This window comes from Lichenostomus cassidix, chromosome 1Aa, assembly GCF_008360975.1.
Source record: "Lichenostomus cassidix isolate B80296 chromosome 1Aa, HeHo_3.0, whole genome shotgun sequence".
Lineage (NCBI taxonomy): Eukaryota > Metazoa > Chordata > Aves > Passeriformes > Meliphagidae > Lichenostomus > Lichenostomus cassidix.
Window position 1 is genome coordinate 31614751 of NC_139480.1, and position 23941 is coordinate 31638691.

General features: G+C 41.7%; 1 protein-coding gene across 2 annotated transcripts in view; it reads right to left on the reverse strand.

The window, feature by feature from the left end:
• The window catches only part of PPM1H (protein phosphatase, Mg2+/Mn2+ dependent 1H), a 139623-nt gene that overhangs the window by 49722 nt on the left and 65960 nt on the right, over positions 1–23941 (reverse strand). For both annotated transcript variants that reach the window (XM_085044168.1, XM_085044158.1), the window contains exons 3-4: positions 19369–19713; positions 13218–13330 (exon numbers count right to left, since the gene is read on the reverse strand). In XM_085044168.1, the coding sequence (XP_084900294.1) occupies positions 13218–13330; positions 19369–19713 (458 nt within the window). The remainder of the gene's footprint in view (positions 1–13217; positions 13331–19368; positions 19714–23941) is intronic.

Below are 23941 nucleotides of genomic sequence, written 5' to 3' on the forward strand. Positions count from 1 at the left end.
GAAATGAGACAGACATGGTAGTTGCAAACCATTAATTTCTTAAAGCAAATTTGTGCATAATTTTTGACAGATTTTTTTTTCCTTTAGGGAATCTGACTACATTACAGGCTTACAAAAATGCCTATCCAATTAAAAATAATAAAAGTTTGCTGAAAATTTTTGTTTTGCATTTTTGAGACAGTAATTTATATATGCATTAAGAATTCTACCACCCCTCTTCTGCAACAACACCTTTGCTTTTACTTTTGCAATTCCTAAGGTATTCAGCTTTGAACTAGATTAATTTACTCAGACAGTGAACATATGTTAACTTTTTTAATATGTTATTTGATTCACTTGAGTAGGCCTCCACTTAAAGGGGCCTGTGGCTTTAGTACAGCGTATGTACTCTGGCAACAGTCTAGACTAGACTGATCAAAGGAGCTGATCAGACACTAACCAAATTTTACACACTTGTTTAAGTGAGCCATAAGGGATTTTCTGATCTTTTGCTTGTCTGAAAGAGATAATATAAAACCACACATTGATACAACTGCTAGCATGTAAGGCTAATTTTCTAATTATTCTTTGCTTCCCCTTTAATCACCATTTCACAGGAAATCCTGTGAATATTTTAAAGACCATTCAAACCAGTCTGCGGTTCACCTTTTTCTTTGTGCACATTGACATACTTCCTATATAAGTTGATAGCTGTCATTCGCACTTCTATGGGTAGAATTGGGCCCTGAGGGACTCACATCATATAAAAAGCAGTTCAGAGGCGAGTGAGTCAACCTTTCATGGCTCAACTTATTTTCACCAGAATTGGCAGCCACCTGGGATGAAAAGCACAACCCAACACACACACACACACACACATAAGGAATTTCACAGGGGGAGGCATTAAAGCAATACTGTTGATACATAGTAAAACAGAGTTTTATGTTTTTCATTAATGTTTTCAGCAGTTGGACTGTATTCAACTTGCAAGTTACAGCTGCTCCTAAGAGTCAAATGATTTGATCTGAGGAATGAGACAGCTCTAGATATGAGTAACGGGAGGAACACAGACATACACGTACAGGGCACTGGTCCAAATTCAACTGTGGTGAGCTTATAAGCCTGTACTTGGCTCTTTACCTTTTTGCACTAACTACTTAGCTGTTTCATGACAGCAAAGCGTATTTCTGATGGCCCAAGGGACACAAATGGACACATTTGTTGGCTGTCTCACTATGGAGGCTGGGTGCACAAGCGTGGCCTGGGAGCCACCCTGCTCGGTAGGCTTTTCCCCTGTGTCTGAAGAAGTGCCGAATAAGGCCTTAATTGGGACTGGAGACTGAGCCGCCCTTTCTGTGACCTTGCAGTGACAGAGCTGCCAAGCAGTGACTGAAGGCTTTTCCCACCGAGCAACCTCCAGAGCCCTGAATTCAATAGCCCAGAGTCAATAACTGCTCACCAGGAGGGAGTCTGGCTGATGCAGCAGCTGCAAACAGCTCCAGCAACTGCTTTTAGAGACCCTCTCTATACGGTCCTTCAGGACAATTAATTCTGACTTTACACTTCCTAATGGACTAAGCAGCAACATGGTGTTATGTGAGCATTACTGCTTCTGCCGTGCATGAAACACATATGTATGCAAGGAAATAGTGCTCTGAAAGCATTTAACGCCTCATGTATTGAGGATATATGAATGTATTGTTTTATGCCAGAACACAGCTGTCCTATTAAACTGTAAGAAATAACTACGTGGGAAGCAAGAAGTCCTCAAATAGATGCAGTGCCCACAGAGCATCTGATTCTGCCATGTTTAATAGTGACATTTTAATCTCAGCCACCCTGGTGAAACACACTACAGCAGAGCCACAGGGCGAGCCTGCCAAAGGCAGATGGATGATTCATGTTTGCAGAGAACAAGTATGTCAACACTAACCAAATATTCTCTGATGACAAGATTGCTTCAGACTCATACCAATCATTAATTTATATCACCAATGAAGTAGTAATTAAATAAAACAAAAGCTTTTTTTGGCAGGATTGGAAATCAGGAGTCACAGATCTGCAGCCTCCTCAGTGCGTTGCCCTCCAAGCTCTGGTGTGCTCTCCACACAGCATTGTCTACAGCGAGAAACTGCTCTGAAGTCTTGAGGCCATGGAGACCAGTAAGTCACTTATTCTGATCTCTTCTAAAAACAAACTATAGATTTACCTGAGCCCTTTCCTCTCTTTTAAACCCTATCTAACTCCCCACCCACAAGAACTACAGGACTGTACTTCCCACTGCATTTCATATGCTTTGCACAACAATGAAAATATATTCACTAATCCAAAGCTGTGATACTCACAGTAAACAGGAATATATTGGGGAAAAAATTCCCCAAAACACAGCTGAAATAACCTAAAATGGAAGAAACAAGAATCTAATTTTGTCTCTTCTGGCCTCCTGAGTTCTTCTGATCCAGAGAAGCCACACCCTGAATAACTAAATGTCAAGAAAGACGTGTGCCAGTGGCTCAGTGCACAAGGCAGGACTGGCAGTCATGGCAAATCCTATACTCGCCTATGTCTGCTCGGTCACATGCAAATGAAAAGAAACACCAGGAGTTTAAAAGGCTGCATGGGCATCTATAGAAAACAATGCATTTATCTTTCGGATTGATGTGACTGCGTAGTCCATAATGATCAGCTAGATTCACACAGAACATTAAGCATATGGTTATCTTCTATATTCAGATTCAATACTTAGAAATTGTATTTGGTGTCTTAGTATACACTCCTTTTTAAAATACATGGAGAGTGAAGCAAAAAAAGGGTAAAAATCTGCCACTGTGCTGCTGCTGTGATGCTCGGGATATAGCAACAACACTGGCTTAAGGAAAATATTGACATATCAATTGCTTCTGCATTTTTAATATGGATGGCAACTGCCACCTCTCCTTGAATCAAGCAGGGTTTTGTGTGTGTTTGGTTTTTTTTTCTTTTGTGGAAAACACAATCAGCTGAAAATTGCACAGTATCCTTTCTAAGTTTCTTATGAGAAACAAATAGGGAGAAACTCATACATTTTAGAGGAAGCTCTTGTTGGTTACTCTCATTTAATCATACAGAGAAAGAAACACTTTAGTGAACAAGGTCAAAAGCGTAATTCCACTGCTGTCATGGGTCTATTGGGGATTCCAGTGTTCAAAACAAAGACATCTCCAACTGTTAGGAGTATTCCGGGGACACCCTGATTCCATTACACACTTTTTCAGCCAAAAATGATTTGAAACGCAACATTAAACTGCACATTCCTACAATGCAGGATAAAAATCTGGTAAAAGTGACAGAGAAAGACCATTCAGAAAACCCTTTTTGACAGCGTATATCAATTCCAAGCCACAGGGAGGATGTATCCATTTTGTCAAAAGGTGTTAAGCATGTGGATTCAGTACAAATGAAGCAGAAGTGCCTGGCCTGTCTGCAAAGGTATTAGAAATGTGTCAATGAAAAAGAAAGAGGGATTAAACTGACAGAAAGAATAAGGCAGGATTTTATTACATTCAAAGGGGAACTAAGCAGTAGATTTTAATTAGGTGTGTCACAAGATAGCTGGGGAAAAAAAGTAAATCCTAGAACTATGGAATCAGTCTATATGGGTATTTGCTTACTTTGGTAACTAAATGCATATATTTAAACAATCCAGGGAAGATCAGTGCGAATGTTTGGTAAGCTTCAAACAAGTTGTGGGTGGTTTTTTTTAAATTTACCTTTTCTTAATTGCAAAGAAGTGAAAGACGACTATAAAATTATTAAAAAGAGAAATATTTTTCTCTTCTGTAAATGAAGTATTGGAACTTACAGTCATGATTACTGATGACTTTTAATACATTCAGCAGTGGCACCTTAGTTTTACTTACTTCAAACTGAATTACTCTCACTTAGTTCTACACAGACCCATTTCTCAATGTTTCTTTAGAAACCAGGTGAACGAACACTTCAATTGCACTGGCAATAACTATAGAACTGATCTCATATTCCATCCCACGTATTCACTAACAACGTGGAACTATAATGCAAAGCCTTTATACGATTTCCTTAATTTTATGAATTAAGGCAGGATGGAGATAGTGAAACAAACTATTATATAACATTTAGCTGGCATTAAAACAGGTTCTAGTGATGACATGTCCATCATCGTAAAACTCAGGTGCAAGCAGCAACCCTCAGCAACACCAGGGGAAAAACTGCCCTGGCTGCCTCCCACCGGTAATGCCCAAGCTAATGCCCCAAGTCCTTGGCATCACTATCACAAAAAAAAACAAGCAACAAATCAGGGAAGGAATAGAGCCAATAAAAATTGTCTCTGTCCTCATTTTCCATTTACTGCCACTCAACAGTCCTGCCACCCTGATTTCTTCATATTTTTCAGCACAAACATGAGGCTGTTCACAGAAATGTTGTGACAGAATAGAAACACTGGATCATTTTTCTTTCAGCCAAACAAAGTCAAAGTTAAGTGGGAGCACGCTCTGCCTGCTTGTGGCTCTTCCTGTGACAATATAGCTTCATGTTACATTGTGTGTTATAGCAGGCTTCTCAGACACTTTCATTCATCACTTGGGGGAACTTCAGCTCTCTCAAGCCAATAAAAGGTGTGAGAACTTGCCTTGGTGAAGTATTGCAAAAGTAATTTCCTACAGGAGCATGCTCTGGCATTTCCTGCAGGAACAATGAAGATCCCTTCCAAACTTCTGCTAAGGCTTTTTGCAGACTGTCAGCCACCCTGGCTGCTCCAAGGGTTAATATCTCAGCAGCACAACGGCCAAGTGCAGCCCTTGCTCCACCAGGACACCGACTGGGCAATCCCATGCATTTAATTCAAGATGCTTTCCTCATCTTGAATTGGTGTAGCATGGAGCCAAGCATGCTACACCACTCCTGTGGCAAGATGAGAGCCTCCTGGCCTTTGAAAAGAAGCAGAGAAAGAAATTAAGAAATCTGTCCCTGCAAACCCCCCTGAAAGCTATCTTTCAGAGGAACCTGCAAGCTCATGAGCTGTTCCTGTGCACACGAGTGTGGAGCTTTACGCTGTTTCCTATAATACCTAATGCCTAACGCATTCATATTTATATTTCTAATGCTTATTTAGTGATTCCTTTGGAGAAGGCCTCTGGGCATAATGAGGCTGCTGAAATATTCTAAAGCCACTATTATGGTGGTCTCATTTTACTGAATTAATCATACTGTTTTTAATAAAGGATGACAAATAGGGAAATGGAAACTCTTTCTCTAAGCAGAATAATATAGATTTCCGTGGAAGGGCTTACTTCTCATCTACACTAGCACCTGAGCCAATCAGGATTTTCCTTACTGCCACCAAAAAGAACAGAAATCAGAAATTTTAGAACTCACCTGGTATTCTATCCCATGTATTCACTAACAACTTAGGAGGCAGTTAGGAGCAGTTAAAGGGATTTTCTACTACCGGCAGCCTCCCTCTGCCCTATATATTGCATCTAACCATGAGAAGCATCTGGCTGTCACCAACAATGGAACTAAGTTACTTCATTGTTTCTCAAGTGTGTTGCTTGCCTGATGAAATCTAAGTTTGGAGATATTATTAGCAGTTGGCTTTATTAGTGATGTTTCATTTTAGGGCTAATTATATATTTTTTGTTATGCCCATCCCATCACTAATGGGATGGCACTGGCTATCTATATGCAATGTTCCTGTTTGTTTAATCAGGGAAGTAACTTTTGCTATTGAACCAGTAGTGACTTTGTACGTTTACCTATACACTTCTAGTATTGTCTACTCCAGCTCCAGTAGTACTAACCCAAATTTGAATGAACTAAACTAAAACACTCTGTAATTAATTGTGTATACACTCCTGGTGGTTTACATTTCAGCTGGCAGCTAGAAAGCAATTACAAGCCAGTTTATAGTGACAACTAGTAGCACACATAAACTGCCCACCGTTGCTTCCAATACCCTTAGGCTGGAGATTTACTGCTCTCACAGGATTCATTCTGCCCTGATGATTTCAGTGTATTCTTCACCTGAACACAGCTAAGTATAAGGTTGCAATGATGACAGACCACCATGTTTCTGTATCACGGCTGAACAACATGCCACCAATTACTCAGGCTGTGCCAGAGAAATGAACAAAGAAGCACAGTCACGTCTCTGTGGCCAGCTCTGAGCCTCAGGACTGGTATCTGTGGAATCAAAGTCAGTTTCCCTGCTGTCCAGGATATCACATTCATCTCCAAGATGAGTTACTATGGCAACTAAACCTGGGCTTAGTGGATAAAGGCATTGCTGTGCAAGTCAGTTTTATTTTACTAGTAATATGGCTGGGACATGGCTGTCCATGTAAGATAGAAAAAGCAAGGATTTTTTACCTCTCTGCTCTTCACTGTCTTACCATTGACAAAGAAAGAATGACTTACAGCACCTAAAGTCATATCTGCTTTGATCTCAGTTTTTCTGCTTAACTCAGTACCAGCTGCAGGATATTGCAACAAGCTGGACCGAGATGTAAAAGCAGACTACAAGTCACACTCTCTGCTCACTCTTTATTGGTGAATTTTTACCCAAGTCCTGCTTCATTAACCCACAGAGAAGTGATCAGAGCCATAACTAGAAGTCCCAGCAGCAGGGCTCAAGCTGCATTGCATGGCTGCTGCTGAGGCTGAACAGCCTGGGCTGCCTTGAGCTCGCTGCATTCAGGTGACTTGAAAAGCTTTTCAATATGGTAAGGACCACAGCAGACTTTGAAACACTCACCACGCAAGCCTGGGGTGCTCCCTCTGGCCCTCCTCACAAAGTACAGATGGGGAGCTAGAGAACCAAGGTGCCCAGCCTGCTTTGCATGCCTTGGCCCTGGCCCTCCAGCACTGAAGTGGCATGTCTCTGTGGTCTGCTACAAAGGCACAGCTGAAAAAGATAGTTTGTTTGGAATTTGTTGGCTTATTTTTTTTCTTTCTTTTTTTTTTAAGGCTGAAACCCCATGAGAACTAAAGTTAATTTATTCCTGGAAATTAATACCAATGAACTGTGGCTTTCCAGTTTACTGGTATTACTTGAATAGCCAAAATTCTTCTCCTTCCTCATTATCTGGAACATAAGATACTGTCTGTGTGGTTAAGACCAAGGATTTAACTGAATGTACCCCTCATTGAAAATGTTTACAATGGCTTCAATACCTGCTAATTGCCACAGGTATTGCTAAGGCATATGTTCTCCCAGGAAAACAAGAGTTTGGAAAAGAAGTAGGACATTTGTTTTGTCTTCAAAGCCTACAAACATTTACTACCAAATTAATAATTTCTGCCAGGTCAGTGCTGGATATGACATGCCAGTAACCTGGAACTTGTCATCCACCGGACAACTAGAAAATGCTCTCCTTTAGTACTGCCCTTTGAGCGAAATGACTTTTTTCTGATCCAACACCTTTTCTTCACACCTTGCCTTAAGTGTTTCTTGAAGTGGCTTCAAAAGCTTTGCCCAGCACAAAATCCTGCAGTTGCTGTTATTCCAACGAATTTTGTGCTCGATTCCCCCTGGAAGGACGCCAGGCCAGAAGAGGAGAGCAGGGCTTTCTGCAGGCCTGTAAATCAAGCTTCTAAGGAAAAGGGATGGGGGAACAGAGAGAGAGAGGACATGGCCACATCTCCTGAACGTGGCTAATATTTTCCAACATCTTGGGCTAGTCAGGATCAGACTTCTCCACCTACCAAACTGCAGTCAGTGAAGGAAAATGTACATGGCAGAGACTTGCTTTGCTTTGAATTCAGTCTCCCCTCACTACACAGACCTCTGAACAAACGAGACTTAAGTCATCTGTTGCCCTGAAATGATCAAACATTTTTCATTTTCAAGTGATTCTATCGGAGAATTAATAATAACCTAAAAGCAGGATGCATGATACACTGGCCAAAATACAATCCATAAGTGTTGCTCTCGCTTCTGGGAAGGCATCTTTTGAGAACTAGGAGGAATGAGAACTTCAGAGGATGAAGAGAAATCACTACCAATTGCATGGTCCCTGTGTATTGCTCAGTTTTTCAACTTTCTTTGCCCCATCTTTAGGAGAGGACAGGAAAAAGAATGCTTTTCCAAATACTGCAGACTGGAGAAGCTTAGTAACTGAATTAGTCTTTCCTCTAGAGACCTCAAAGTCTCTAGCATGAAGCACAGTTATTGTTGTTTATGCAGACACAGATGTAACAAGACAGAGAGGGCTTAGGCAGACCACTCACAGAAAACAGAAAACACACCATTTAGATTAGAAGATGACTAGTTATAAGAAGCAGAAAATTGAAGCTTCCTAGAAAAATGGTAAACCAAAGACTACTAGTAAACTACTTCTACAACAGCAATATATAAGAACACTTTTTAGTTTCCATCCTTACACAGTGTTAGCACTTCTGGCAGAAACAACCCTGCTGGACTGCCTCAAGGAAGAGGTCAGATACCATGAACCACAAAAATGGCTCAGAATCATCAATTCTTACTTCTCAGAAATTCTATTTAAGCTGCACTGCCAGTCAGCAGATATGTGGCTGTTTCCATGCCCCACTCATTTACTTCATAAAAGGAAATTAAGCCCCCAAATCTGACTTCCTATAATGAGAACTAACCATGAGAGAAGCAGCTGACAAGCACCATGACAAAGAGGAAGTATAAATCTAGTAAGCTTCAACACAAACAGCAAATGCAAAAACAATTGAAACAGTAAACAAATTCTACCTTCAATTCACTCTTTTATTACACTGGGCAAAGATTGTGTTATAAACACACTCTCTCTTGAAGTATCAATGAAGTTACTTCACCTGCACCCATACAAAGCTGTCACAAAAATATTCACTCAGTGAGCTCCTATCCTTTAACAAGCCCAAATGCCTTAATATTACACTTGCAAAAAGGAGGAGAAAATCTATTCTGGACATGAGAATGTATATTCAAGCAGAGTGTGAATATGCCCTGAAAACATAAGTACTGGGGAGCAAAAGCAAGGAGGCAAAAAGATGATAAAAAAGAGCTGATGAAGCAAAGCTAAAGATTCAGTGACCCTGCAAGTCTGTGAAGCCTTTAAAACATCAGGCTCTTTGCTGTGATGCCATGTTCTGCCAATTAAAAAAAAAACAAACAAAAAAAAAACCCCAAGAACCCATTTGCAGATTTAGTGCAGGTTTCAGGGTGTATAGGAAAGTCAAATCAACTTGTGATGTTCTGTTTCTTGTGTAATGATAGAGGCACAGCTACCCTACATGGCTCCAAGCACAGCACAAAATGGAAGCGCCCGCAGCCTCTGAGCAGCTCCTTAACCAGACAACACAAAAGCCAGAACAACGCTCAGGCCAAAGATGGTTAACATGATCATATTGCATTACAGTCATTATAGTGATATTGGATAAATGTTATGTTGCATAAGACTATACAATAACTGGGCAGTAATCAGTAAAAACATTAAGTCCCTGTTTTACAACTGCTTCATCAGTAGGTATAAAACAACATCCTAATAAAGAGCATAAAACTAAAAGGAACTGAGATTAACAAGGCATGTCATGGCAATTTAGAAGTGAAAGTCACTTTAGCAATACAGAATTGAACAACACTATTTAAAACAATGACCAGAGAAGATTGACTATTGGATATTAAGAAAAAAAAAAAAACAGCCATTCCAATAGCCCAGCCTAGTTTTCCTAGCAAATACGTCATGCTGGTAAGCAAAACACAGTGCCTCAATGCTCACCCAAAAAAGCACTACATATTGGATAGCTGATTATAGCACTAACAGTCCCTAATCAGATAACCTTGCATGGACAATGCTAATCACTGAAAAGAAGAAAGACAGAGAAAGAAAGATTAGAAAAAGCTTTGGCCGATATTCAGATATGAATTTTGACTGTCCAAGTAGGTATATTTATGGCAGAGTCCAAGAATGATCAGACAAGCCATTAGAGAATGAAAATAGTTCCTTCCAAGTTGTTTTTATCAGGCTCTGAATACATCACCTCATTTTTAGCAGGGTTCTGGCATCATGTGCAGTTAACGTATAATTATTACAGAACTGTGATTGCATCGTTAGCAGAAGTTTAATTATATCATTGACATTAGTGATGCCATAACATCAAGCTCAATAATAGTTCATAACAAAACCTACAATTAGCACAATTTTTCCTCTCTTTTACACCAACCAAAAGTGTTCAGCTTGGAGAAGCCTAATAGTCCATACAGAAGTGAGCTAGGGCTGAACCTGAAAGGACTGCGGGCTGGTAATTTAGTAATATGGTAATTAAAGTCTTTTCATGATGTAATTACACATCAACTACAAAAGGACAGCTGCTATACAACACTGCCAGAGTACGTGGCATGAAATGATTAGATTTGAGAAGCTTTGGTGGATAAACTGAATACCACAGACATAAGTCTGAGGTATAGCTGGCACCATGCAGTACATTATTATTCAAGTCTCACGCTTAACGTTTCTTTAGTCTCATTGTGATAGTAACAGTTTGTTGCATATACCTGTCCTCTGACAGTAGAAGCTGTTCAAAACCCACCTTTAAAAGCTTCTGCTCTTTTGAAGTTCCCTGAAGTTATAAAACATAACCTTCTTTTGGGGAGACACAGTATAAAGGAGGTTTGCGTGAACCCAAAATATTTATTTCCCACACAAAACCTTCTCTCACAGACTCCTATCCGTGGGAAATTAAACTTGATTTATTTACAGGCTTTTCCCTGTGGGGTAGCAGAGAGTGAAGAAGGAGAATGAGGAGAAGGGAAAGGCACAAATGAGTAGGTGAACTCAAAGAAACTAAGAATTAATGGTTTTGGCATCTAGTTCCAACAGCAACAAGAAGTCCCCTGCTTGAGTGAAAAAACAAACCCACCCTTCTTCTCAAGAGCAGATAAACATTTCTTTAAGTAGTTTCCTTATTGTATTTTTCACTGCCCTCCCTTTTATCTTTTTCATCCCTTTTATCAACCACAAAGTTGTCCACAAGAGGCATGAGACAGCAAAAAGGAACATATTTTTCCAACTAACACAAGTAAAATTTCTTAACTACATAACCGGGCTCTTCAAAATACAGGAGTGCACTGTGCACCCTGGCAGCCAGCACACAACCTCAGAGCTGCTTGTCTAGTCCAAAAATGTCCTTTTAGTCATGACAGCAATTTGGACGTTTTGCAATAGCTGGTTTTTTCCCCTGTTAGCACAGCAGAGGGTATTTGGTGGGAGAGAGACACAGACCAACTGATCTACACTTCAAAGCTTCAAAATTTCTTCAGAGCTAAGAAAGTCTAGGAATGGACTTATCTAAAAATGAAAGATTTTGGGGTAATTCTCCTCAGCATAAGACAGGTTTCCTGTGGGGTCCATTTGGAAAGTGCAAAACCAAACTATTTTGGACCTGGAGGGACTCTATTACCTACAAGATGTTAGGAATGGGAACTTGAATCCTGGTTCAAACAATAACCAGTCTTGCTGATGGCTTTCTTTCTGATTCCTGCTCTCCCTCTTCTTCTCAAGAGATATTTTGGGTGGACTTAATGAACATTCAAAACTTCTTGAAGACTTCGTATCATTAACTACAGTTACACCAATAGTCTGGCACCAATTCCATATCACCATCAGCAGGAGTGTCTTGCCCTTGGGTATCAGAGGTACAGCTGAGCTGAGGCTGCTCTTGGGGAACACAGGAGGAATCCTGAGGGAACTGAAAGCAGCCAGCTCCTTTCATTTAAGAACAAAAATCTTGGCTACTCAGAAGTAAGCCCTGCATGATCAGTTTTACACAGTACACCTTTAAGAGACAATGAAGCAAATGAGCCAACTCAAAGAAAGAGACTCAACTGTACTTCAAGCGCAATAGCACAAGAAAACATGATTATTTCTAATTCAATGGCAGGAGAGAGAGAATGTAGTTCAGTTAGTGGTTCTGATGACCAGATTGGTGATGACCTCAAACAGTTTTGCAGCTACCATGTGAGGACTCACTTGACATTTGATGCAAAAAGAAGATTCAAATATGTCACTTGTCAATAGACACTGGGTGAGCAACTTGCAACACATACAGGAAATTCAGCATCTTAAAAAAAATCACCAACATAAAAAGAACAGGAATTTTATGCACAAAGGGTTTATCTGACTTCCTACACAGTCTAAAGCAGCAGGAGACAATAAAAATTCTAGGTTTAAACTACAAAACCCTTAGCTTTTCAGCGTTGCCACTATAACTATGTGGGTGTACACACTAAAAACATGAACTGTGTGTGCACAAACCTTAAACACAAATGAACAGCCACAGTAGTCTTCAACTAAAGACAAAATGGTTCAATACCTTTGCAGATGTTAATTACGCAGCTGTTAATGAACAGAATACAACAGCAAGTTCGTATCACATGGCAACTATTCTCCCTGTCCTGTTTATGCAGTGCACTGCCAAAAGAAACATGTGAAGTCTGAAGTCTTGCAAGAAGAGCCTCATTATCTCTCTCTGATGGTGGTAAGAGCAGAGTTAGAGAGGGGGAAAGAATGCAAGTGAGAGATTTTCAGTATGCTCCTGTCTTTAGCAACATCAGAAGACAAAGAAAAGGCTTTTTGTCATGAGTCTTCAAGCACCCAACTTCAAATAAAACAAAGCAACAGCTCCTGAGCAACAGCATTCAGTTCTGAGAAATGGACAAATACATGAGCTAGAACAGGACAAAGCAAAGAAGCTATACTGTGGTAGTCTGTCTCCCTCTCCTCCTCCCCCAGTGCAAGAGTAGCACCTATTTGCTTACTGATCACTACCTTCAATTACATGAAAATCTGAAAGTCAACTGGCCTGTCAAGACTAAGCCTGGCAACAGGAGCCCCAGGACTTCCTACTGAACAAATGCAACCCTCCCAGCAGTTCCGGATGCAGTCACATTGTCAATGTTCAACACACAATTCTAGTACACACCCAACATCTCTTCTGTTTCACTGGCTTTTTAGCTCCTTGCCACTCCTCTGCAACCATCAAGTCGTTCACAAACTGCTGCAGGACCAGAAGTGCTGTCAGTTACCCTGACTGCAACCACTGCTCAAGAGACTGGAACTCTATGCCTTGGCATCTGCATTCATTTCTGTGAGAAGTGCTAAGTTTCCAGCCAAGAAACAGAATCTTCATGTGATACTCTTTGCAATTAAGGAACTCCGTAACACTAAGCCTCAGAGTTTGGGGTGAAGGATTAGATGGGGAGACAGCACACTTACCTGCTATCACCAGCGTTTGCCACGTAAAGCTTCCCCAATAAATACACCACCACTAGAGCTGTGCAGCCACCAGAAATGTTGTACACTGTCCTCTCTCGCTCTATTTGCAAATCCTATAGGAAAAGAGAACAAGGGTTATAAACACAGCATTGGAATTTATGTTTGAGAAAATTAAGTCTCCCCTAAAAAATAAAAATACAATAGAGTCTTTATTAAACAGTATGTCCGACCGGCTCTCTTGTCTTGCAGCTATGGCCATGTGATCTGGGAGAAGATCAGGAAGTTGAGGAGTACCTATTACTTACACTAAGGTGTTTAGAGAAAATCAGATCAGGAGACTGTAAAAGATCAGGTACTAAGGAATAAATAGGAACTCTCAGGGATGCAAGAGAATTTGCTATGGCAAGAGCACAATGAAGGCAAAGATAAATGAAGCTTAACAACAGGTACCTGGTGGTAAAATTGGAGACTGCTTTACATAGACAGCAAATAATTAATGGGACCCAGCTACAACATAAGTAACTACCTGCTCCCCTAGAGTATTGCTAGGATTGTGGGGTATACACCTTTAGGAACAACATCAAGACACACTCACACCCCAAGGCTACCCTTCAGAAACACAGGAAATGAGTGGATACTAAACTGATTCTGAGTGCAAGACATATTATATATAAAAAAGTCCTTCTGCTTAACAGAAGTGGAGAACACAAATCATACTTATCACCAACGTTCAATAAAGTCCTGGAAAGAAAAAATACATAAATATACACACACCCCATACATACATACATACATACATGCATATATATATATATGTATATATATATACACATGCAGTGCCCCAGGAAAGCTTGGAGAACCTAAAGTAAATAAGTAAATGAGCTACTTTCATCCCTACATTTTAAACAAACAGTGAAGCATATGCCAATGAATTCATTCTGTTGTCTGTAGCTTAGTTTTGGGTAATAACATGTTACAAATTACCCTTCTCTCCTGTGTCCAGAACCAAATCCCATTACAAACTGGTCTGTCCTTGTAATATTGGATTCAAACAGGGAGCATCATTTAACATCACTATTGCAAGTACTGGCAGATTTTTTCCAGCAAACCCTGCCTACTTTTATGTGTCTTTTGTAATGAATATGTGTTTGCCTCTGTGTGTGTGCATACATACAGATCTCAACTTCAGCCATTTCCATATCTGCACCGAGCAACAAACAGCTCAAATTGTCCCTCCTTTGGGGTATGGAATTTAGAGCTTTATTTTACAGCTAAATTTATTTCAAGGAAACTATTACAACAAATGCAAACCATGAGAGCTGCAATTTGATTGAAAATCTGTAGAGGTGGGAGGAGGTCCCTGCCCCATGCTTTGGCTCCTACAAATTTCAGGGGAGGGAGACGACCTGGGGCAGCATCAGGGCTGCTCAGCAGTGCTCCAGCTGTTCTGAGTGGGTTGGCAGAGGTGTCTGTCACAAATAATGCGACCCCTTGCTGGCTGATGCACATACATCCCATTTGTGCCATCCATGAACATGGCACCAAGGTGCTGCTTGTGGAACATCCTCAGCTGTGTGTGAAAAGTGTGTGTGGCTGCTGCGGGGACATGGGTTCTACTGCTCTCACCGACTTATTTTTGGGGATGCGGGGGACCAGCAGGAAAACACCTCCAAGCTAATAATCATGTCTTGCAGAAGTTTTGGTCACAGACATGAGCCTGTTATAAATGCCTCTTTATCTAATCTTGCCATAGAGAAGCAGATTCTCCTCCCTGTGGTTTCTATACATCTTTTAAATTAAGCTGAAAAGCAGAGTTCGAAGGAAGCATATGCTTCTAAACAACAAAATAATTTAAACTTACAAATACTACAGCAGATTTTCCAAGCACTGCCAGGAATTTTAAGAAATCTTCATTTCCACAGTTCAGAATATCCTCCAAGACCTTCAAACAATGTGCAATTTCTCACCAGGTTTTAGTTCTGTCATACATATACTTTGGAAGTGCTGGAATATCTAAATTAAAATTTATTTCTTCCAATAAGCAGAATTCAGAAGCATCTATTACAGGAGAGAAAATGGATAACCCTTAGGGCCTCTTTTTCTGAATTTCCTTGACTTAAGCCAGATCTGTGTACTTGGTTTTCTCAAATCATTGCTGTTCCTGGGCTCTTCCATCTAGAACTTCAATTTAGTACCATAACTTGTCAGAGTATATTCAGTGTCATGTTTAATTTGATATTACATACTTTGCTTCACATTTTCTTTTTCAGCGGCAAGGAAAGAGGACAAGGCTTTCCGACAGTTCAACAAGATTTGAGGGGGAGAAATAAAACAAAATAAAAAAAATAATGCCCACCAATGCCACCAACGCATTTTGATGTACAAACATTGGCTTTTAATGAAATACTTCATAACAGTGGTGCTGGGAAAGTAGTACAAACATGGGCAGAAGCCCCTAAATGCCTCTAAAGCCTTTATGAGTGTAAATGGGTTCATTCCAGACAGAGTGTATGCAAAGCTTTCCTCATTTTCCAATTTTCCACCAGGAGAAAGATTTCAGAGCAAGCTTTTTTTTTTCTCTCTTTTTTATTTTTTTTCCCCGAATAAGCAGCTAGTTTAGTGGGAGCTCTGCTCTCCGTGCCGGAACATGCGCTGTATCGGGTGGCAGGCGCTCCACGGGCTGCCCCAGCCCTCGTGCCCCTCCCTGCTGCGGGATGCGGGAGGGCGGAGCACAGCCGGCAGAGGACACCGACACGTACCGAGCGGGTGAGGGCGAGCAGGGTGCCTTTCTGCCCCGAGGCCGGCGGCGGCGGGGCGGGGCACAGGGCGGGCAGGCCGAGGCTCGGGCCGGGCTGCCCGGGCACACGCTCGGCTCTCCCGCCCACAGCGGCGGGCACGGCGGCTCGGCACGGGCGGCTCCTGCCCCCTGGCGGAGGCTGCGCGCAGCGCCACCGCTGGACAGCGGCGGTACCCTGCCAAGGCAGAGTCACCTACAGCAGTGAGCGACACAGCAACCGGCGGGGTTACACACAGCGAAAGGCGCGAATTTGATGTTTCTGTCCAACGTGGAACTGCACCTGGAAGCATTCCTCCTGGCTCCTTTGAACTGAATCTAGAAATGCACATCTTACAACTCAACAGATGACAATTAGAGGATTTGACTTATGACACCTTCTGAACTCGAACTTCCTTTCAACTGGAACAATTCTGGTACTGACAATTGCTGACCTTCACTGTTTTTTAGAAAGGGCCCTAAATTATCTGAAAACGCAGTACAAACTTGCTAATCCCAGTTCCAACACAGAAAACAGCATTTAGATGTACTTCAAAATAGGGACAGTTTAATTGTTAAACGTCCAAAGTTAGGCAATGACTTGATCTGTGTCAGCTTTCCACAGTGTCTTACTGAATGTAGTCATTTGTAAGACAAGAACTGCCCAAAGAAAAACCACAGCAAATAAAGGAAAAATATTTTTTAAAGCCTTTTGAAAGCCATGGATTGCATTTTATTTGAGACTTGAGACAAAAACAGGGAGACCTTAACTAGGATGCAAAAGGAAGTTAGGGTAAAAAATAATGGTATACTAAATGCTCCCAGGAGAAGGGGACAAAGCCATCATTTGATAAACTTGCCAGGTTGGACTCTTCAAAAAATAGTATCTTTATCTACTCATTATTTCCACTGGGTTCATAAGACTCCTTTGAAGCAAAGGGGTGTTTCAGGAAAAACCACTAAGAAGCCTGCCAACATGCTCAGGAAACTTGAGCTTTCACCAAGTGCCAGGTAAACTGATACACTCTGCTGGCACAAAACCCTTGTACCCTCTGCACATCTTGACTGCACTGACCTAACCCAACAACATCTATGAGGTTCCAGTACAAACAAGGGCTGATTAAACAATGCGCTGTGGAAGAGGCCCAAAGTTTTTTTTGCAGACTAACAGGAGTAGCAGCCAGCAAGCATTCAAACAGAGGCAGGAGAAAGATCAAGCACTGCAAGCCCAGATGAGACACAGAAATACTGATGTTATGAATTGTTCCCTTACACAGATGAAAGAAAACACTCTTTTGCCTAAAGCAATTGAAGGTGCAAGATTTCCCCCCCGAGCTTAAAGTAGATACAATTATCTATTGCTTTCCTTAATATGACCATTTTTATAATATTTCCCATAAAACCTAATGCTGAAATTATGTTGCATTGTGGCAGTCATTTGTTTATCACAGACAGATCATGAACTTCACTAATGAACTTATCTAATATAAAGCAAGTGGGAATTAAGATATAGGCTTGGTAGCATATGAACAGCAACACAGGAAGGAAGATGTTCTGTTTAGTTTAATTTAGAAATTGAGAGAACAGATTACTACGAGCTACACAAGGAATACCTAAACACTGTAACTGTAGTGAGTTATGCAGGGTTTCTGCATTTGTCATACTCTACCCACAAAAGTCCCCACAAGTCTGATCTCTGAACGTGATCTGAGATGGTCTTCTGTGTGAATACCTACCAGAGATGTGAAGTCAAAATAAAGCAGGGCAATAACAGCCCTACTCACTCAGACACATTCAGGAAGGCAGAAATGGGTAATGCACATGCTGCTCTCCTAAGAGAGGTAGAGCACTTGAAACAGCCCTTCTATCGTCTTACTTTCACTGCCCAGTCCCATGAAACTCCATTTCTCCTCCCTCCTGCACTTGGAGACAGTTTCAACAGGAGAGAATCACCTCATGCTCTCAGAGCCTGGCACTCTCCTGGCCTCAAAATTATACCAACTGAAGCATGAAACTGGTGTCCCTCTTAAGTACACTCTGAACCCACTAGAGTGCAGTGGATAGGCACGGTCATCTTCTCCCTCGCTTCTCAACAAAGAAGGGAGCAATCTAGTCCTCCCTTTCTGTAAAGGTGTGCTAAACTGACAGATTTTCATGTGTCCTGCTCTTTCTTTTCATCTAGCAGGAACTGAGCCCACTACCCACAGTGCATAAATCTGCCCACACACCCCCCCACTGAAGTATGCCTAAGCCATGGCTGTGAATCCTGCTCCGGGATCTACCCATCTGCAAGTCCAAACCCAGTTGGTGGGTCTGCTTGCCTGGACTTCCTTGGGAAGAAAGAACAATCCTGAGAAAGATAATTGTCATCCTGAACTCAGAGTGAAGTACTACTCATAACAACTGTAGTCTCTAATTAAATGCATGTACCGAACAAAATTCACATATATCAGGAAAAACTATGTTTAGATATTTCTTTCCAAACAACAAATAAAACCACTGGGAACCACTGAATAGTTCACAGCCCTTCTTTTCAATTAACAGGCATTTCTGAAAACTACAGCAACAAAATTAAAAAAAAACAACAAACCCAACAAAAAACAACCCACAAACAAAAAACCCCCCCCCCCAAAAAAAAATAGTATCAGACCTCCCAAGACGATCCACATGTACTCACTGGCAGGCCAAGCCTCTGCTCTGCCTGAGAGGAAGGACTTTTAATAACATGGAGAAGGGGGAAGATGTGGAGGAGCTACATCAAGTACGGAAGAGAGAAAAAACAGCTATTTCCCACAGGGAAATAGGCGGATATTCTGTTTCCATAGGTCATAATTTCCTGACAGTTGCTCATGCTATACACCAGTCAAGTGGGTGGTAGGAATGTACTTCATGCCCCACTCACCCACAAAACCTGCCTCAGTGAAGGGCTGCCCATACTCTGCAGTCACTACTCCAACACCAATGTGAACTGCAGGTCATTGGACCAAGCAGCCTTTGCTGCTGCTCTGGTAGGGCAACAAGGCTTTGTAAAGTGCATGTCCACATACACAGCCTGATAATAACTGCCAAAGCTGAAACCTGTACTGTAAGGTAATACTAATATTAAAAAAGGAGGGGGAGAAAAAAATTAAAAAGGAGAGTATCATACATCTAAAAGTCAAGTAATTCATAAATATTACCATAGTGCTACCTGGGATTTAAGATGCAGTTCTTGCCTCACAGGGATGTACCTGGTAAGCTTTTGAGGCTCTTAAACAGTTCTGTTCACATTTAGATGGTGTTAAAGCAATGAAAGGGGGAAAAAAAAATCTTCATCTTCTCCAGGTCACGTGACTCAACGTAAGCAACAAGGACTTGAGAGCCCTGAGACATACATACCATTTCCTTGAATGCACTTTCTATGGCCCCAATAACCAGGCACTCATGTGGGATCTTCTTCTCAGTGAAGAAGCGTGTTGGAGGGGTGCTGGGTGAGCCTGGGGCTCCCACACCACCACGCAGGGAGGCTGCCCGTGTCAGTGTCCTGCTGTTGGTGGAGGGGTTGTCAGGCTCCTCTCCCAGGCAGGTGGGAGGGAGGACGGCTGTGTTCCTCAGGATGTCCACAATCTCCTGCAGCTGCTCCAGGATATGGTGCTGCAGCAGTTTGGAAGCCACCACAGCTGCCCCCGACCCAGCATGTCCATCAAACAGGGACCAGTAGTACAGGTTGATCCCGTCTGTGTCCTGGAGAACCAAGAAGAGAAGAAAGAGAAGGAAAAGAGATGGTCATTGTTACACAGTTGTGAGCCAGGTGGCTGGTGGCACAGAGGCAGCAGGTGAAACGGAATTTTCCCAGAGGTACCATTCTTTCTGAAATGCAGAAATACCCACACTGTCAGTACAACTCTGTCTAAAAGAAGAGATGCTTATTTTTACCATACATCCCTATCATGATTTTTCTTTTCCTTAATCTCTAAAAAAAGAGAAAAAGCAGAAGGGAAAAAAAAAAGAGGCTGAACTTACAATCTTTCTTACCTTACAGCCATCATAGGTTGTAGAAGAATAGCATTTGAATACATGACAGACCTACCACTATGAAAGATCAAAATGCTACACAAAACAGCACCTGATACTTTGGTGACAGACATTTTTTTAACTAGACACAAGACGAAGGACCTCAGTTTGACATCCAGCAACAAGACACGATCTCCACTTCCATAACTGGTAGATAAGGCCCATCTGTGCGGGCAGATGAGACAATTCGGGCTTTCCCTGCCAGGAAACAGCACCAGCACAAAGGTCATCCAGAATGACAGACACAAGTGGGATCAGCTGCACTTCACCTGTTCTAGACTGTTCTAGTTCACTGCTGTTGTGGTGGTCATGGCACATCTGAGCGCCCCAACCCCATGGGAGAGAGATGGGGATGGCTCATGGGCATGGTACGCTCCCAGGACCCCCTGCTCTCCAGGCCAGTTGGAAGGCACCAAGTGTGACAGAGTTTGACAGCTACTCCTCTCCCCTTCCCCTGGTTACAAATATGGTTTAAGTTCTAGAATGTTCTCCTTTGTTCTTGTTAAAGCAAATATTTGGTTGGAGTTCTTTATATGGTGTTGTTATCTCTTTGGTTATATGAGTTGTCGTTCAAAAATCCCCCTTTCCACATTAGCTCCCCTAGCCTCCTCCTTCCCTTTCCCCTCCTACTATAAATGCAACTGTATGAAAGTGCTCGGGGCCATTTTGTTGCTGCCTCCAAGACCCCTCCAACTCTCCTCACCTTGCCTCAATAAACCCTCCTTGGAGCACCGACAAATTGGACTGTATCTCCTGCTTTCTTCGTCGACCCACTGACAGCACCTGCGCTCCCTCGGAGCCCCGCCCTCTCCCGCAGTCTCTCTCTTCTATGAACTCCTGGGTGGTGTGGCACCCACAGACAAAACCCCCACACACTGCCTAGTTCTTCACTGTTCCCCAAAGTTTCCTATATAGTACTGGAGATGGTGGGGTACCCTATCACTTAGGGCATTAACCCAGGGCTGGAGGCAGAATAGCTCTGGGCATCACAAGCTCCAATATGCCTGGAAAATATGAAGGAGCCATACTCTTGATAACCTCCACTTTCTTGGGGGAGAGAAATTCACCTAGAAATCCTCAGGTAAGCATTTAAAGCATGGTGATACCCACCTTTGTATGACAGCATATTTGGCAGTAGCATATGGAATCTTTCCTGTCTCTCCTTTCTCCTCCATTTCTTTTAATCCTGCACCTTCTCTCAGCTATGCAGAAACAAGTGTTAGTGAGGCTGCCTTGCAAGTCGATGTGGGTGGACTAATACAGATTTAGAAAAAACAATTTTGCAAGGGACAGGAATCAGGCTATACTGTTGCAAAATACCTCGTAATAAGAAAGCATAACCTAGATCTCACTGCAGTCAAAGAACTTCAAAATTACATCTGCATGTCACACTGACTGTGGTCTAATTTAGGATGACAGATGTGATTTGTTTTGTTCACCTGAACACTGCAGATCAGCATAAAGCCTAGGCACCACCTGCATCCCAGCACCTCATGCCCAAAGCACTGCCTATTTCAAATTTATGGAGAGGACTGTGAACTGCAGCTTCTTTTACTTCTGCCGCTCCAGCTGCTCCACTAAGGTGCCATGATCATAAAAACTGCATGAAAATTGAGGATCTTTTTTTGCTGACAGTATTGCTGATATGGTAAAGTTCAAACATATTCTTAACCAATGCATCAGCAGCATAGCCACCTCCACAGCAGAGAGCTCCTCCAAGAGGAGGAATTCATCAGTCTCTCATTCACTTTTCATTTCATTACTGAAATGCTGTGATAAGGGATTATTATCCTAAAGCACTGTTCACTTACCACATCAGGATCATACAGGATCCTAGAATAGTGGAAAAACCAACACATGTCCACATTTCTGAACATGGTTCCTTCCCTTCACTCCCCTTCCCCCCCTGCCACTTACCCAGCCTGGTAAATTCATCAAAAAACCTGTTGTGAAACTTCCCCCCCTGAAGGCAGGACTAGCAGTTGTACTACCTTGCTCCAGGCTTACAATCCCCCTAAGTTCACACAACAGTTGGCTGCAAAATTCTGCATAAATAATTTTTAACGGCTAACAGGATTAGCAATTTAAAAACCTGCTTGTAAAAATAGATTGCTATTTGCGTAAAATATAAAGTATTTTGCCAACAGAAACAAAAGTGAAAGTTTTCACTTTTCTAAAGTGAAAGTATTTCAGCTGAAAACTGAAACTAATTATACAAGATGACAACACTGTCTCCTGGGATTTCTATATCAAAGTGATATTTGTATATCACTTCTGCTGTCATTGAGTTTGTCTCCCTGGCCAAAACCCATGTTATGATGCACCACGGATAATGCTTCCATAGTTTTTGTCCTCATGGTCTTTAAAGGTGCTCTCCCTTTGGAAATGTGCTGTCTTTGGGGGAAAAAAAATCCCAAAGGCATTTCAGCTGTGATTGAGATTGAAATATTTTAGCTTCCACCAAAAGGAAGATGATATTTTGCCATTGTTCTCCCCCTGCCCCCAAACTGGAACAGAAACTTACAATTAAGAACAAGTTTGACCCACACCCCCTTTTCTTAAGTTCTCCAAAGCAACCCCCAGCAAAGTCTGTGTTACGGCTTTTCAGAAGATAAAGGAGAACAGTTATTAACACAATTTACTCTCATTATTATGATCTCAGCTCTGGATATGTCCTACACTGAACAAGTATTATACGAGTTTAGGAGTTAAATAAAGGAGAGGCTGGGACGCTTTAAAAGAGACTAACAATAGCCCATAACAAGAAAATGAAATTGAAATGTTACCACTTATTTCCTCTGAGCCAATGGGGAGCATAAATTTGGACAGAGTAGTTCACATGGGCCTGAGCTGTATCCTCAGACTGCCACTGCCACATTAATTATGGTGGTTTACTGATCTTGTCCTTTTCAGACTAGCAATTCATGAACAAAGAGGATGTTACCAGTTCAGCTGAGTTCAGACATCTACAGTGTATACCACCAAGATAGTTCTCTACATTGCCTTTATACTGGGCAGACAGAAAATCCCCTGCATTTTCAGACTATGCTCATCTCATTCCAAATGGGATTTATTTCTTCCTAGCAACAGCAGAAGCACCCTAGATAACTGGAAATATATAAGCACTTGGGGGAGATGACTACTGTAATGCTGCTCTTACACAGACGTTCTGTGTGAGATGCTCTAGGGCCTTAACTTCAGTTGGGATCTGCAGGCATTACTATAACCTAAATATTAGTCTTGAAAAACTTCTGTGTATTCCTACAAAGCTTCATTTACTTTTGAACTAGCAAAGAGGAAAACCACGGATAACCTATTAGCTGCCTAAAAAAGGAAGAAAAAACAAACTCTTTGTACCTGCCCTGAGAATAAAAACAGCTCTTCTATTTGAAAGAAATTAATTCCCCAAAACCACACCAATTCAATGAGAATTAAAAACATGATGCAATTAAAGCAGTGACTCAGAGAACAAGGGCCAATAGTCAGGGCACACAGATGAGGCAAAATGCACAGAAAGGTCCTTGCTTTTCCTTGCATAGCTGAGATTACCTCTGCAGCCACCAAGCGATTACCTATGTTGGTGTGCATATGCATTGCTATTCTGTCTCTTTTACATTTGGGAGCTTGAACTTCTTCCTGAAAAGAACTGACATTCTACAAACTCAGAGAACAAGACATCTACTTTCACTAGAATTGGCAGTATTCTGCCAGAAGCAGTCTTTCAAACACCAATCTTCATTTCTACTTTTAACTGGACAGAGTCCTCCAACAGGAGTGTGGTCAGTCACCACAGTGATTTATTTCAGATTTTCATTCAAAAGAGTCCAACCTAATAACAGGCTGAATAGCTACCAGAAACACGAAGAGAAAACAAATCCTTCACTGCATAGGCCTTACA